This window comes from Cheilinus undulatus, linkage group 14, assembly GCF_018320785.1.
Source record: "Cheilinus undulatus linkage group 14, ASM1832078v1, whole genome shotgun sequence".
NCBI lineage: Eukaryota > Metazoa > Chordata > Actinopteri > Labriformes > Labridae > Cheilinus > Cheilinus undulatus.
The window spans coordinates 34,718,973-34,736,029 of record NC_054878.1 but is presented as its reverse complement, the minus strand read 5'-3'; the positions used below and the strand labels follow the sequence as shown (position 1 = coordinate 34,736,029).

The 17,057-nt window shown below is 39.1% G+C and overlaps 1 protein-coding gene and 1 long non-coding RNA gene across 3 annotated transcripts in view; both read right to left on the bottom strand.

The window, feature by feature from the left end:
* Window positions 1–7,641, bottom strand: part of LOC121521785 — a 32,150-nt gene extending 24,509 nt beyond the window's left edge. For both annotated transcript variants that reach the window (XR_005992888.1, XR_005992889.1), the window contains exons 1-2: window positions 7,498–7,641; window positions 5,944–6,104 (exon numbers count right to left, since the gene is read on the bottom strand). This is a non-coding gene — a long non-coding RNA (uncharacterized LOC121521785). The remainder of the gene's footprint in view (window positions 1–5,943; window positions 6,105–7,497) is intronic.
* Window positions 7,642–13,816: 6,175 nt separating this feature from the next.
* The window catches only part of rngtt (RNA guanylyltransferase and 5'-phosphatase), a 161,358-nt gene continuing 158,117 nt past the window's right edge, over window positions 13,817–17,057 (bottom strand). Inside the window, exon 16 of the mRNA XM_041804477.1 lies at window positions 13,817–14,219. Coding sequence (XP_041660411.1) covers window positions 14,053–14,219 — 167 coding nt within the window. The 3' untranslated portion in view covers window positions 13,817–14,052. The remainder of the gene's footprint in view (window positions 14,220–17,057) is intronic.

The window sequence follows — 17,057 nt, the reverse complement described above, 5'->3', positions numbered from 1 at the left end:
GCTTCTGCTTAGCAGGCTGCTACGCCTGCTACCACTGTGACCCATCCCTCGATGACCAGAACAAGATGGATGGATGGAGACATAAATATGTGCATAAGGTTTCGCTGTTGTTGCAGCGAAATTCCATCCTGAATTTATTATTTAGATCTGGATTTTGTGAGCCTGTTCAGCCTTTCCTTTAACATTTACTTTTTTTAACTGTCTGCAATGGCTCTGTGAAAAAGCTCTGCAAACATTATACTTGAGATCAAGGTTATCATAGTCAACTAAAACTAACACAATAAAATGTAAAAAACATTTTAGTTAACAAAAACATAAATAGAACCAGGTTAAAAACCCAAACTAACTAAAACTATTGTGGCCACAGCCGCCAATAAGGGGGGATAAAGAGGAGAGCTTTCTGGGTCCCAGCCAAACTGGGGGCCCATGGGGGTCAGCAAAATGGTCTATTGTTGAGTTGTGGTAACCAAAATTTATGTTTTATGTTTCATATAAACTTATCCTGATGATTAAAGATATCCTTGCTAAGTCATAAAATCTGAAAAAGGAATAAAAATAATTAGATAAGAAGTCAGGAATACGGGAAAAGAAAGTTACTGGTGTTTTAATTTCACATTTTCAATTTTGCATCTCACAGTTAGGACTCAAAGTCAGGATTTTGACTTTTTATTCTGTACTTTGAGCATTTCAACTCATAATTTTGACTTCTCATATAATATTTTGTGCTTTAAGACTCACAATTCTAATTTTTTAATTCATATTTTGACCTTTTCAACTCATGATTTTGTATTTTATCTCATATTTTCAACTCCAAACTTTGACTCCATTATCCTACAGTTTGAATTTTTAGACTCACAATTTAAAAATTTGAATCATATTTTGGCTTTTAATTTCATGATTACATATTTTGACCTTTAACATTCATGATTTTAACTTTCTTTCTAATATATTCCCCTTCAAAAAAAAAAACATAATTTTTCCATTTCAATTTCATTTTTTGACCTTTTTGAACTAATAAATTTACTTTTCTCAGATTATGAGCCTTTAAACTTATCTTTTTTTTAACTTTATAAATGTCAAAATCATTATCATCAGTTTATTTTTCATATTTTATTACTGGTGAAATGAGGTTGACAGTTTATGGTTTAAAAGGTCAGCCTGTTAGGATCTCAGGTTAGACCTGAATCCAGAATCCGGCCCCTGCTGTGATTGAGTTTGACACCGAAAACAGAATGAGCTTTTTATGGGCAGCGTTAACAATGTGGATATTCACAGTGAACTGAATATAGCAAAGTAATGTCAACTTCATATTTATGCCATAACGTGCATAAGGGGCTATTGCCAAGTGGTGGTATTGCTTTGAAAAAATTCCCTAAAAGCATGAAGCCAATGATAGCCAAGGCAGGCTGCTGATAAACTATCACTCTGTAATCCTATTCACTCACGTTCGTTCGCCACTGACGTAGCTGTGGGAGCAAACTGGGGTCAAGTGTCCTGCCCAAGGATGAAAAAATACGTGACTGCAGGAGCTGGGGATTGAACCCTTAATCTACTGGATGAAGGAGTTACACCCCAGCAGGTAAAAACTCAGCAAGTCACATAATGCTGGCCTTACATCAGAGGACTTTGATAAAACTCTTAAAAGACAAAAAAAGACATCTGAGACCCTCTCACATCTAAAGACAATTTGTCGGCAAGCCGTTGAGTTTTTAGTCTCAGACTAAGATTTTGCAAAGACTGTCAGCCACTAACTACAAGACTAGAATACCTCCTTTTGAGATTATTTCCCATCATGCATCTGGTGGAAATTCACAACCACACTTTTTGAACAGAGAACAAAATGCAGAAGGAGATGGAGATTGCACTTGAGTTAATATCTCTCCTAATCAGATGTTTTTAAATCATTTACATCAAGTAGAATCAAAAGCAACTTTGCATGTGACTGCAACACCCGAGGAACTATCCTGGAAACACTCCAGAATAATAGTACCGTATAAAAACGCCAGTCTTCTCACCACGGAAACAAACTGATACCTGAAACCATATCTGTCATGTCAGCCTGGAATGAATTGAATTGCCTCAAGTGCCTAAAATCGAGTCTTATGGCCCCCTTACACCCAATGACTGAGACAATGGGAGAGAGCTACAACTTCAGCAAGACTCCCATGATTTTACTGCGACTTTGGAATTTTGTCTGACTTTGAAATCGGAGGAAAGGTCGTTAGGTGTAAGGCCGCCGTCACTTGAAGGTAAACTGCAGTATGAAGTGAGGAACTTTTCTGGCATATGATCAAAACAAAGAGTCTTTTTGGTTTGTTGTTCAGGTCTTATTGATGCCATTTGGATCAAGCTGGCCTATTCTGATCACATATAATTTGTACCTTCAGTCTTACTCTCTTGAATCCCTCTGGTCTAACGTCCTTGTTTGACCCTTTCAGGCTGATAAAGTCCATATCTTAATGGTGCATGCCTCTAGTCTGAGATATAGACTTTTCAATAAATGCTTTTACGAATAGTTTAGCAGCCAAGTACAACCGTAGCACTTTCAAAGACTGCTCATTTGAGTTTTAAGAGTAAAATCAGTTGGATTTTAAAGAGAAGTTCTCCCCAATTTTCCCTGTTTGCATCATTTACTCAGCTCCCGCTCCATTAAAAGCCCCTGTGACTTGATGTAGAGCAGGAGGGAAATAAGCAGCAACGATTACCCGCACTCATGCTGAAAAGGTCAGACCATTTTTATTGAATTTCCCCCCTTATTTTTCAAAGATGTCTCCAGCGACTGTAGCAACAGTGCTCGCTGTAATCAACATCAAATCACTTTACCAATAAGTTTTTTCTACTTTCACCAAAGTTGTATAAAGTCAATGATTTTTCCTTCCCTCAGGCTGACGCGGGGTAAAGGCCCAGAAAATTAAACACGGACATGTTATTCATGTTTTTTGTTTTCCATTATATTTGGTACATGGAAGAATGTCGAGAGAGGTTGAAGGATACATTTGTGCAGTAGATTTTTCTTTTAGTTTGTGGCTGACATTTTAAAAAATCATTGAAAGTCATAAAAAGAGACTGCAGTTTGGCCTACACACTTTAATGTTGATGTTACACAAAATAGGCTGAATTATTGCAGTATTCACTGAAGCTATTCATCACGAACAGAGTGTCCTTGCACAGTACTTAACTGTTTGACAGTTGTGCAGCATGAGCTCTGAAACCAAAGCTTGTTCCTGATAGCTCAACATCATGCATGACAATTTTGCATTACTGGAAAACTATGCCATATGAGGTAAATCTACAATAGTTTTCATGTCTTAAGATGCTGCTTTAATCAGCTTTTAAACATTGTAGTGCATAAGGTAACTGCCAAGATTATATAACACATGCAGTAAGACAAACAGGTTGTCCATAAGCCAGTTTCATCTAACAACAGCTGACAACTTTATTAGGAGCTGATCTGAAAGCTAGCACACCTGCACTATCACAAATCTCACCTTTATGTTGACTGAAAAACTTCATGTGAACAGAGAGATCCCAGCGTACATTAACATAGCATCACTTTCTCGCCCACAAATGATGCTAGCAGTTACTATCTGCTCTCAGAAACACCCAAACAACCTCCTGATTGCCACTTCTGATTGAGATGGAGATCCAGCTCTGCAGTTTCATCCCCATTCCCCACAAATAGCAGCCATTTGTTACCACATGGCATCACGTCTGAGAGCAGCTCACGAGGAGGAGAATCTTGATAATAGATTTGTGGCGCCATGCCTCCCTGACTCCAGCAGCTGAAAAATTTATGCAATTAAATTTCTAATTTCAGCAGGGTAATCAGGTCAGACCTGTCTGACTTCATTATCAAGAGCAGAGCTTGTTATTAAATCCAATCAGATGGAGTCTTGTTTCACTACCAGGCTTTGGGGGTCGATGGAGATAAGAGCAGGAAGATTATCTATAGAAGTTAAGCTTAATTCAACCTTTTAGACGCTTACAGTGAAATACTCAAAACTTTAATAGGATGAAAACAATTGAAATTTACTCAATGCTGGTGACATTACCACTTTTCAGCTGAAATAGAAAAGGGTGTCAAACTCAATCAGAGCGCAGGATTCTGAATTTAGGTCTAACCTGAGAGCCTAACGGGGTCAACATTTTTATTTTCACCAGTAATAAATTATAGGAAAAAATGAGCTCTGATGATAAATGGTTTGGTTGTACTGTGGATGTCCCATGGGCCTGAAAACTGCTGGCAGTTAAATGACTTGGGCAAAAGAGATGCCATCTAGCATCATGATGGATCCTTAGTGCCCTACACACCTAAAACTTATGCACATGACTGTATGTGGCGTAAACGCAAACTTAAAGGTCACATAGTATGCAAAAAACACTTTTCAGACTTTTCTAGCAAAAATATGTGCCCCCGGCCAGTCCACAACCCCCCCAAGAATCAGAAAAATCCACCCACCCCCCTTTCTCCACCTTTCAGAAAATGTGTGCTGAAACAAGCCGTTCTCAGATTTTCCCCTCATGATAACATATGGGGAATAAGCCCCGCCCCCAGGTTTAGATGGCCCTCCCTGCTTGGAAGAAAGTTCTGCGCTCCAAATCCTCCTCTCAGCTGGAATCAGAGCCACACCCATTAAGCCAAATCCATTTCCTGAGAGGGGCGGAGTCAGACAGCTTATTAACATTTAAAGCTACAGACACAGAAACAGCTTGTTCTGAGCAGGGCTGAAACACAGGGGTTTACAGACATGCAAAAATACAATACTGGAGTGTTTTTTCAGCAACAAACTTCACAGGCATTTTTGGGGACCTCCGAGACCAAATGAAAGTTGTCTTAAAGGGGTAAAATATGTGACCTTTAAAGCAAGAAAGGCCCTATCTGAAATGGTTTCAAACCAGGAGCCTTCTTGCTGTGAGGTGACAGTGTTAACCACTGCATCCCCATGCGGCTCTGGAGATGATGTTTATGAGAAAATACAACTGAAATATTTACAATGTTTGAATAGAACTGTGTTTAAAAAAATATGCAAACTAACAGGAGAACTTGATGCAAAAATGAGTGAGTAAGCGGCCAGTTGATAAGCAACACAGCTGCAGGCCTGTTGTGACTCCTCATTTAGCCTTAGGAGCGACTCCTGGTGTTGTAATAAAAACATTGTGACCCAAATTGCAGATGTTTTTTCAACCAAACTAATTTACTTATGAAGACTAGTGTAGTGAGGACAGCACCAAGCACATATCAAAACTAAGCAACAGAGCAAAACGTATTAAAATCTGCACACATTTTTACCATGAACACATCTGCCAGTTGACCAGTTGAAAACCACTGGTATACACTAGTGCAGCCTGTGGTGAGAAAAGGAAGTGTCTCGCAACCAAGTGGAGAGTAACTCTGAGGATGTGTCTCATTGATGTTCAAGTTAAGTGTAGCAGAGGGGTTTAGCAGCAACAGCCAGGAGTGAAGCATGCAGGGATACCATGGTTTGCACATGCTTACCACTGCCTCCAGTTAGATCACCCAGCCATATGACTCATATTCCACATGGAAGCTGAATAACACCCGTTTGATAGGTGTCAATGTGAAATAGAGATAATCGAGACATTACCGATCAGGAGTACAGAAGGAGTAGGAGTTAAAAATGGAAAGACTCCCAATCACATCGGAAGTGTTGGCAGGTCTGAGAGTGTGCAGCACTGTAAAAGGTCTGTTCAGCCTATAAATGTACCCACCTTCTGCTTTAACATCTTAAATCCCTTGTGTTAAGTTCACTAAGCTTAACTCCAGTTTGGTCTTTTTCCATTTTCCCTGGTTTGAGGGTTCAGTTCTTCCTAAAGAAAGCAGCTGTTTTAAGCTGTCGTTTTGTGATTTTAGGTAAAGAAACTAAAGTAGTGACATTTAGTCTCTCAGTAGAACTCCTCACATAGCCTTGAAGAGTAATTTACCTGTTGAATGCTTCTCCTTCTTCATGAAACCCTTGAGAAGCTGACTGTCTGGAACTAATAAGTCCTCGTCTTCTCCGCTTTTGTTTCTGCATTTCAATAATCTTGACGCCATCTTTTGATTGGTGCATTAGAGTGAAACTACTGGTGGAACTGGGTCATCCCTGCAAGCATTAGATAAACAAATGAGAACACAGACAACTTTAAGGTTTATGTAACTTTCTTCAACATGCCAGAAAAACTGATGTGGAGAATTCTAACTCAAATATTCAACATAGAAACACATTTACAGAACTGAACCAAAACATTCACCCCCTTGGATGCTTTATCCTTTTATTGATTTTATAAATCAATCATGGTCAATATCAATGGGATTTTTCACCAAAAATACTTAAAGACTATTTAATGTCAAATTGAAAACATATCACTATAAAGTAATGTCAATTGAATAAATACATGTTAAATGAGTGATGTAGGGGGGTGCAGGTGGCTGAGTGGTTAAGGTGCGCCCCATGTCCGCGGACGGCGGGGGCTCAAATCTGGCCTGAGGCCCTTCCCCCGCTCTCGTCCCTGTGTCTGGCTCTTTCCACTGTCCTCCTCTATCAAATAAAGGCACAAAAATGCCCCAAAAATAAATCAGTGAAGTAGGAATTCTGGGGGATGTTCAGTGCCTTGGGAATTTTTTGTATCCATCCCTGACTTTTACTTTTCAGTAACCATTTCCATTAGTTGCTTGAGTGTTCTTTTGTCTTTGTGGTGTAATGGTAGCCAGGAATACTGATTAACAAGTCACTGGACCTACCAGACACAGGTGTCTTTTTACTACAATCACTTAATACACATTCACTGCACTCAGACTACTAGCCTGATTTGGCTGGACCTCTGTTGATTTAGGTCAGTCACTTTAACCCTTTAAAGCCTGATAACACAGATTATGGCAGAAAATTCTAATTTTTTGGATCTGAAATGTTTACTTCACTTTCAAATGAAATCCAAAAAAATCTAAATTTCCATAAAATTTAACATATATATATATATATTTTATCTCATTTGATACATTAGGTGTTTTTGGTAACTGATAATCCACTTGAGGGCATTTTTATCATTTATCAGATTGTATTTAGAATTTTTTTAGTAATTTATTGATCATATTTATTAGTACTGATTAGGTATCATAAAAGTATGTATGAAATATGATACAACAGGCTTTAAGGGGTTAAAGGGCGTGAATATTTATGAAATCACTTATTTAATATTACATATTTTTCTTACACTACTTTGTAGAAATCCATTTTCATTTTTACATTAAAGGCTTTTATTGTAATTTGTTTTCCAAATAGCCAAATTATATTGACCATGCTTGATTTATCAAATCAATAAAAGGGTTTAACACCCAAGGTGGCGAATACTTTTATAGGCACTGCAGGCAGATACTTAAAAAACAGAGTTGTTCTGTGTATTTTGGCCTCTCACATACACTCCAGTGGCATTTAAAGCAACTGAAAATGCATCTTTTGGAGAATTCCTTCTAGGGCAGGGGTCTCAAACTCAACTTACCTGGGGGCCACTGGAGGTAGAGTCTGGGTGAGGCTGGGCTGCACCAAGTATTCCACAAAAAGTACAACTGATCCAATCTTCTCAATCTTTATCATCAATAGTTCTTCAACATGAATGTGTCTCTTGCCTACTCCTTGCTGCCAGAGACCTGGCAGCGCTTCCTCTCACACAGCTGAGCCACATTTGGCTTGACGAAGGAAGCAGTTGAGACCCTCAGTATGGCTTGAAGATGCTCATCAGTAAGTTCGGACCTGTACTTTGACTTATTAAAGTTCATGGTGGAGAAGAGCTTTTCACACGGATATGTGCTCCCAAAAAGTCCAAGCTTGTCTTTTTCTTGTCTGCTTTTCCACTCACCTCCCTGAACTTGGCTTTGAGTTCAGAATTGCACTGCAGGTCAATGAGCTACATTTGAAGCACAGAAGGGGCATCTTGCACATCGAAGGAGAAGGGGTCAACAAAACTTTGAAAAAAGTGGTTCTGTGTGTCCTGAAGTCTCCATGCGTGCCTTGCATCCTGGGAAATGACAGAGGTCTGCCCAGCCCTCTCTGTCTGAGAGGGCTGGGCTTTCCATAACACAAGTTTTGTGGAGAATGCTCTCACGTTGTCAAAGGCAGCACTGACAAGCTGCCCCTGGCCTTGTAACTTCTTGTTCAGTACGTTTAGCTCCTGTGTGATGTCAGCAAGAAAAGCTAAGTCCATGAGCCATTTGGGATCACTTAGCACAGGAACAGACATCCTATCCTTCTCCAGTGAAGGCTTTCACTTCTGCTCTCGACTCAAAAACCCTCTCCAAAATGTTTTCCCTGCTGAGCCAACATACCTCTGAGAGGTAGAGCACATCCTCATATGCTGACTCTATTTCTTTCAAAAAGGCTTAAGCCCCTGGATCTGATATGGTTGATGCATTTTACGACAGACATCACATTGTCAAACTTCATGCATTTGCTGCAAAGGACCTGCTGATGGATGATGAGAGCAAAGACCTCCACACTCTCCTCATCAAGTTTTCTTTTAACAAATGCCACCAGTCTATTTCTCCTCCCTGTCATTGATGGCGCTCCGTCGGTTGTTATTCCAGCAAACCTCTTCCATGGCAAATCGGCATCCACAATAGCATCACACAGCTGGCGGAACATCTCCTGAGCGGTGGTCTGGCCATTAGTTTAACGACACCCCAGTGTGCCTTTAAACTGTGTAAAGTGGCAAAATAAATTAAGCATGATCAAAAAGGTGCAACTGTAGTTTAATAAAAGCTGCTCACTTTTTTTCCCCATGTCTTCATTTGTTTTGATCCCCCAATAGATGTGGTACCCTGGACTTGTCACCGAGGTATTATCATACAGTGGCATTTTGATACCGTTACATCCCTACAAAATAGTGATCAAAAGAAAACAATTTTTCAAGCTTTTTTAACAAAAAATGTACCCCTTGACCACAAGCCCCCAAAGCATCAGAAGCCCCCCCCCCATTTCAAAAATGTGTGCTGAAACAAGCCGCTCTCAGATTTTCTCCTCATGATGTCATGTGGGGAGTTAGCCCCACCCCCATGTTCGGTTGGCCCTCCCAACTTGGAAGAAAGTTCCGCCTTCCTCTCCTGATCCTCCTCTCAGCTGCCAACTGAGAGGAGGATCAGGAGAGCCACACCCATTAAGCCTCATCCACTTCCTGAGAGGGGTGGAGTTGGGGGCGGAGTCACACAGCTCAGTAACATTTAAAGCCAAAGACACAGAAACAGCTCGTTCTGAGCAGGGCTGAAACAGAGACATACAAAAATCCAATACTGGGGTGTTGTTTAAGCATAAACTTCACAGTTTGATGTATGGTTCAAAGTTAGCATAGCGTTAAAAGATAAAAGAGGATACCAGTCTGGCTTAAGTAAGCACATACATGTCTGCACACAAGCAGAAGGCTCATGTTTGCACTCCTGATCTGGGAGATGGAGTGCGCCACATGAATGCATTATTCAAAGTGTGGATAATATTAAGATGATAATGACCTGAAAGTCCTCTCTGCTGATTTAATATCGCCTTTGAGCTTCCAGCCTCCAAACACCTGAGCCGGGAGAGAGTGAGGGACATAGTCTTTACTTCCCCACCTTTGCTCATGAATATACACAGAATGTGTTTACATTTCCTTGCGTTATTGTGCCATTTCCTCTCCTCCATTTCTCCTGCACTCCAGGGCAAAAACACCAGCAAAGAAAGCACATTATTGATGTTGCTGGAGCTGTCTTTTCATGTGTTTGTTCCTTCCATCTTCCACACTGGCGGTGCATTGAATGTTGATGCATACAATCCCTGAAAAACATGGTCATTTTGCCAAAGAGTGTTTGGAATAAATGAGTATTGAAGAAAGGTAGTTTGTGGCTTGTTTTGCAAAGATAGAGGAGGAATTAAAAGGAATGGTTTACAAGCAGGTATAGATGTGTCTGCTGCTGCGGATGTTTCACCTTTCAGAGAGCTGCGATGTCTCCACGGCAGGAACCTCGTGACCAAAAGGTGAACGTCGGCTTTGATGAAGAGCAGCCAGCTTTCATGTGCAGCCAGAGGGGGAGAGAGCCCTGGGAGTACAGCTCGCTCATCTATCTGTGCTGTAAGGAGAACAGTCGCCTCCGGCACCAACAGATAGGAACTCGCACACACATACACAAACATGCAGGACGGATTTGTTACACGCTTGTGTTTTTTTCACTCTACTGACTCACATTTATTCCCTGAATTCTGATGTAGACTCACCACACTGTCTGACGTGCCACTTTTGTCACCCTAAAATAAAAAGCAGCATGACTTCTACCTAAAAATGAAACCTTGAACAGCATGGAAGCGCAGAGACACAAGTTTAAACAACACAATGGCTCTGTTATGCTCTTTTCTAGACAGAAACAGAAAGAAGAGCGAGTCCTGGCTGAAAAACAGAGCTAGTCCCTCATAAAAGGAATAAATATTGATGGAGACTATTTTTTTGCTCTAGTTAGCAATAAAATATGAACCAAACAACGCAGCAGTCAGCTCGTTACTAATGCGTTGCATGTGAAAGCTGCCGACAAAATCATTTCTACTCACACTACAGTGGGTGATTAACAGTGCAGATGGGCAACACTCCTAGCAACAGGCAACAACGTGGGCAACATGATGAGAACAAAAAAAAATCATCAAATGTTCCCTGGCAACACGGTTTCCCTGAGGGATTGAAATAAAAGAGCAATGATGAGTGCGATTATAAATCTGACGGGAATTGTTTTGTTCTCTTCTCTTGCCCTCCAGTTGGAGGTCAGAGGTTAACCGTAAGACGAGTTTAACAGCTGGTGGAAAAAGGCACAGGAACAACTCTTCACCTCCAGCTACAGCAACAGAGTGGACACATTTTGGTTTATTGGAAGACGATGGAGAGAGCGTTTTATCCTCAGAATCCTGCCAGGAGCTGGAGATAAATATTTGTTTGTCTGGAGGCTGCAGACTGCACTGATAAAGTTCTCCTAAAATGTGTTCAGCTGCTTGATAACAGCAGCAAAAAGGCTGATAAGCTGGGTAGATGCTACTTTAATATCGATCTTGTACACTCATTTATCACTTCATTAGGTACACCTGTTCACAAATACATTATATGTACAAAAAATACTAGGCCACACCTGTTAATTATTAAATTTAGGTGATTGAATCAGACCACAGGTGTAAAAATAAGCACCTAGCCATACAGTCTTCATTCACAAACAGTGAATATTAATATTAATATATAAAGTGATATTATTAGAAAGTGGAAGTGTTAAGGAACAGCAGCAACTCAGCCAAGAAGATCACATGGCGTCAAGAAATGCCAGGGAGCATGGTGCAAAAGTACCGAACACTTTCTGGCATTAATGTAACGGCACAAAAACGGTGCAGCAGGAGCTTCATGGCTGAGCAGCTACATGCAAGCCTCACATTACCAAGACTGCAGATTAGAGTACGTGTATTTGAATACAATGTCATTACAGTCTGTGTTGGTGTAATGGCGGCTAATTACTTCTGTCCATATAGTGTATTTTATCATCCCGTTGTATGACTGCAACCGTTGCATTCAGACAAGAAGACATGGTCAGCTCTATTTAGTGAAGTTCAGACGGACCATCAGAGTGGGGGAAAGGAGATTTAAGTGACTTTGAATGTATCATGGTTGTTGGTGACAGTCTGGTCGAAGTATTTCACAAACTGAAGATCTACTGGGATTTTCACAGCCTTCTCCAGGGTTTACAGATACTGATTCAAAACAAAGAAAATTTCCAGTAAGCGACAGTTTTACGGGCCAAAATGCATCGTTGTTGGCAGAGGTCAGAAGAGAATGCCCAGACTGGTTCAAGCTAACTGAAGGTAAACGGATCATTCAGAAAGTTTTCAGACTCCCTTCACTTTTTTCTTCTTTTTTTTTTGTTACAGCCTGATGCTACAGTAAAAAAAATCCCTATTAATCTACACTCAGTACCCCATCCTGACAAAGTGAAAACAGAATTTTAGAAAATTTGGCAAATGCTCAAATCCTCTCTTGATCGTTGCAGAGATGTTTCGACACCTTGGTTGGAGTTCACCTGTGTTAGATTAAACTGAAGGGTCTGAAAGCCTACCTTCACTTTTTTCATTTTACATAAACTTACAAAAAAAAACCCCTAAAATTCTGTTTTTACTTTTTTCATGATGGGGTACTGAGTGAAGATTAATGAGAAAAATAACTTTAAAAGGATTAGCAATCATGTCCCAACACCAAGGTTATCATAGTTAAGGTCACATATTTTTACACTCCAGCACTGGATTTTTGCATGTCTAAAAACTCCTCCGTTTCAGCTCTGCTCAGAACGTGCCAAAAACCATTTCTGAACTGTATTGTGCACTTACAAAACTAACTAAAATAAAATAAAAACAGAGAAAATATTCTTAGTTTTAGTCTTTGGCACAACTATACTGACAGGCACCTACACCCAAGCCTAGAGTGTATAAAATGGCCTGATTTGATTGGTTAGGACTTCACACAGTTGTAGTTTTATGAGAAGTATTAAAACATCATTTTTAAATAAATAAATGATAAGCAAAGATCAACCTGTTTCAATATGTTTTTAAAAATGTAAGCTGTACAATCATCCCTGAAATGTATCTGAAAAAAAAAAACTAAATCTAACAATAAAATTAATAAAAACTAAACTAAAATGAAGCAATTTTGCAAAATAAAATCTTTACTAAACTAACAAACCAGCAGTAAAAACTAGCTAAAACTAAACTGAAATTGAACACAGAAAGTGAAAATGAAATAAAAATATAAACTAAAGAACAATTCAGAACAATTAAAACCTTGCCCAACACCAACCTTATTCAAACACTTTAATCTCTGATAATCAGGATTAGTGTCCTACTATGGAAAAATTCAGGTCTGTATTAAGTGAAAGAAAGCATCACCCAGGCTTCATGTAAACTCTCATGGAGACAGATATAAGGTGGACAAATATTGTTTTTCATAGAGTTTAAAGATCTTCAAGCTTATATCAAAATATTTAGTCGTGCTTATTGACTTGTGTGCTGTGTGCCTTTTGGAGAAACAATATGACCGATCAGACTGATAAAGGCATGTGCATCATCTTTAAAAAGCCCCTTTAAGATCCATAAAAATACAGTATGGTGTCAAACATCAGTGAGGATGAAGCGGATGATATTTCTCTGATCAAAATGTCAACAGATGTCTGATATAAGTGACTTAATCCCTCTGAGAGAGTTCAAAAACTCCTGCAGAAGTAAAGTTCTTCACCTTACTCAGAAACTTTTTGTAGCTTAATGTGGGCTTGTCACCCGTCTGCAGCCTGACTTCACTCTTTGTCCTCTTTTGTTGTTAAGTTTGTTGAGGCTGTGTAATCATGTTGTCATCTTGCTGCCCACACATGTGGCCTTTTAAAACAAAAAGTCCACACAGATGGGCTTCCTTTGGATGAACACTTACAAAACTCTGAGCTGGGTTTAATCTTCGTCAGATGTGAAAAAATCTCGATTATATTTTGAGAGTTGAACGTTTTTTCTCCACAACAAACACACACTCAGCTTAGTGTTTCTCTAAATTAAATCTCTGATGCTGTAAGCTATTACTAAGTGTTGTTTCCTCATTTAAATGGACTGAGACAGCAGAGCAAGCTTTTGTGATGTTTACTCTTCCTTCAGTACAAATAAGGAACTCGCTGACAAAACATAAACAAGGTAGTCATTGCCAGGTGTTATTCACAGCCATAACAACATCCCTGTTGATAAATATCAATTAGCTCAGAGTTTAAAAAAGATAAATAAGAAAACAAAAAATAAACTAAGCATCATGTTTTTCATTTTAATAAGAACACAGCAATTAAAGCTACAAACATGTCTACAAGGTAAATTAATGTTGGGATGCAGTCTATGGAAGGTTTCATGTACAGGCAGATGAAGATGATGTGCTGAGGGTACAAAGCCTCGATATGTCTTTTTTCTGTTTGGTGTTGATGGACAGTAGCTGGTGATGATGTGGATGAACTTCATGACTGGAAAGCAGTCCAGACAGCCCAGCTGTGGGCTATGGGATGGACCTGTTGGGTCTCTTTGGAGGGGGAGGGGGCATCAGCTCAGAGTCTGGGTCCGGCGGGCGTTTCCGGTTCTGGGATTGGACTACCTGAGAACAGCGGTCCACGTACTCCAGGAGGATTTCCTTTGTGACAGGCTCCTGGATGCTTTTACACACAGCTGGAGGGAGAAAATACACACAGAAGCAGTGGTGATGACAGATTTATCTTTATTTATTTGTAACAAAAGACAGACTGTTTGCTAAAAAAAAATGTTGAAGCTGCATGCATGTAGCTGTAGCATGAGCGATACTTGACATTTAAAGGGACAGATCTGCATTTTTGAAGCAGGATCATATCAGGTGCTTGTCAATGCTAAGTATATGTGCCATAGGAGATGCCAACATAGGCACTTTTAGGCAAGGGTAGGCACTTGCCTAGAGCCTTGTGTTTTGAGATATAGTCATTATAGGTTTAACTGCAATCTTGATTTTGATAAATGGAGGGCTCAGGACAAAGTTCAGTGGACGATCTGTGTTGTTATGAGCAGTCTCATAACAAGAGAGAAAAAGGGCAGAGGGTTTGCAAGAGAACAGCTTTCCTGCTGAAACAATGTTTCATTATAGATCTAACGTAGGACAGAGGACTACAGTCAGTGCATCACAGCAGACGTTTCCCTCTCTGTTTATCTGCAGAGCCTGTATCAGACACCACTCACAATGGGAGAGTGGTTTTCATCCATAAACAATCTCATAAGGCAGTGGTTTATGGAAAAAAAAATGCAGACACAGCAGAATAAGGTGAGAGGCACACCCTGCAGCATGTCAGGCAGAGGGGTGGATATTCTCTTTTACTCTGCAGCTAACTGTTAGCAACTGCAGCTAACAGTAGCTTGTTGAGGACGTAGAGAGGGGAAGAAACTGTCACATGCATGCAAGTGGAATTTTTCTACATCAGTGTTTTTAATTTTAATCGATCTGATTGGATAATTAACCCACAAATCGATGTATTGATATATACTGATGGATCATAACACCCCTTCCAAATAACTAAAATGTAAAATCATTTTAAAAATCTGTTTACAAAACTAACTTGAATAAATATTAGAGACAAAATTTACTTAGTTTTAGTCTGATAGCATCACACTGACTGACATGTACCACCAAACCTTGAGAATCCGAAATCACCTGATCTGATTGAAGAAGACTTCACATAATGGTCATTTTCTGTCTTAAGTTGTGTACAAACATCAAAGTTGAATAAATAAAATGAAAAGTGAAGACCACTTTTGGGTCTCGCCCCTGACAAGTACCCAATATTGCCAAAAAAACTAAAAGTAACATGAAAACTAATAAAAACTCAACTAAAATAAAGCATTTTGGAAAATAAAAACTAAAGTAAACTTACAAAACAGGAGTAAATGAATTAAAATCAAACTGAAATAGAGAATAAGAACTAAATACAAATAAAAACTAATGAAAAACCCAGATCTGTTGTTAACTTGACTGTTCTCTCCATCAGCAGCTGTGCTGTGCTGACCGTTATCTCCTGTGGCTTTTACACGAACAAGTACCTCATACAACCCTGCATCAAAAACATCAAACTATGCCTTTAAAGACTTTGCAGGGGGGTTACTTTATTTCTTTTTGTCGCTTTTTAGCACAGATAAAGGATTTGAAAAGGTTAAAGCTGTTGTTTTTATCAGCCTGAGGATGAACAGACAGCTATCTGAGCAGATTTCAGATAAAAGGTGCTTCTATGTCGAGCCCGAGGATCTAAAGCTCAATAATTCAGGACCATCTTCTCCATTGTCCTCTATCTATTCACTTCACTCTTTAAATGCATTTTCTCTCACTTGTGCGTTGTCTTTTTACAGCTTCAATTTGTAATTTTGTTTTATGGTTGTTGTTGTGAAGCACAGCATCCAAACAAACGCATTACTGTAAGGTTTATTACTGCGGTGAACTCTTATTCTGTATTCTCTCGCAGTCTCACTCTCTCTTAGCTGAATCCAGTTTTTATTTTGAAGAGGTATGAATGATCGTTTCTCCTCCATTCAGCTGTGAAATTAAGAGTATAATCTTTTTTTTAAAGATGAAATACAGTTCAGCTACTGGGTAGCCTAAAATCCATTACTTTTAAAAATTACAAACTTTTATCTTAGGATAAATACCACACAGAAACTTTCAAAAGAAACTGATTAGAGTTGTAAAAAACCTAAAAGTTGAGTTGAAAACTTTGCAAACAGGTTTTTTAAAAACACATTTGCAGCATTTTCACTATAGCTCTTACATTGTCACCTCCTGGATTCAGTGATCTTTTTTTGTTTTTTTTGCAACATTTTCAGGCAGAACAGATTTTTTTTTTCGCCCCTTCTGACAGTACAACAAACTTTTTTTTTCTGGAAGGTCCAGTCACTGGTCAGCAATCCTGGCTACCATTACACCATGAAGACAAAAAAACATTTTAAGAAACATTGGTTCTGGGGTCTCCCTTCCCTTCTGATTTGGTTCGATAGGAAAAAGGGAGATTTGAAGAGTTGCAGACACCTTGTTTTTATCTATTAAATAAATTTAAAAAGAAAAAAAAAACTCGAATTAAAGAGACAATTTTCATTAACTGTTCAACTTTGTCATGTTTTTAAAATTGATTTTTATGGCCTTGGTCTTGTCTCTGTCTCAGTCTTGAATTGGTTTCACCCCCAAAAAGTCTTGGTCTCGGTACACTTTGGTCTTGGATAGTGTGGTCTTGAGTTGTTGAGTACAACACAAAGTCTCACAGTTGCACCTGAGACTCAAGAAGAGCTGTTGCACAAAACAAGCTCACAGTAGTCCCTAAAATTATTGCAAGACTAGGAGTGTAATTCTTAATAGACGTTCACTAGCTTTATAATTTTAGGGAATTGTTCATCAATAGAAAGTCATATTTTTTCAAACTCGGTCTGAGGCAATGTTTTTTGATATTTCTACAAAGTCTTTAAGGTTTTATACTGTGGCAAATTAAAAAAAAGACAGGAGTT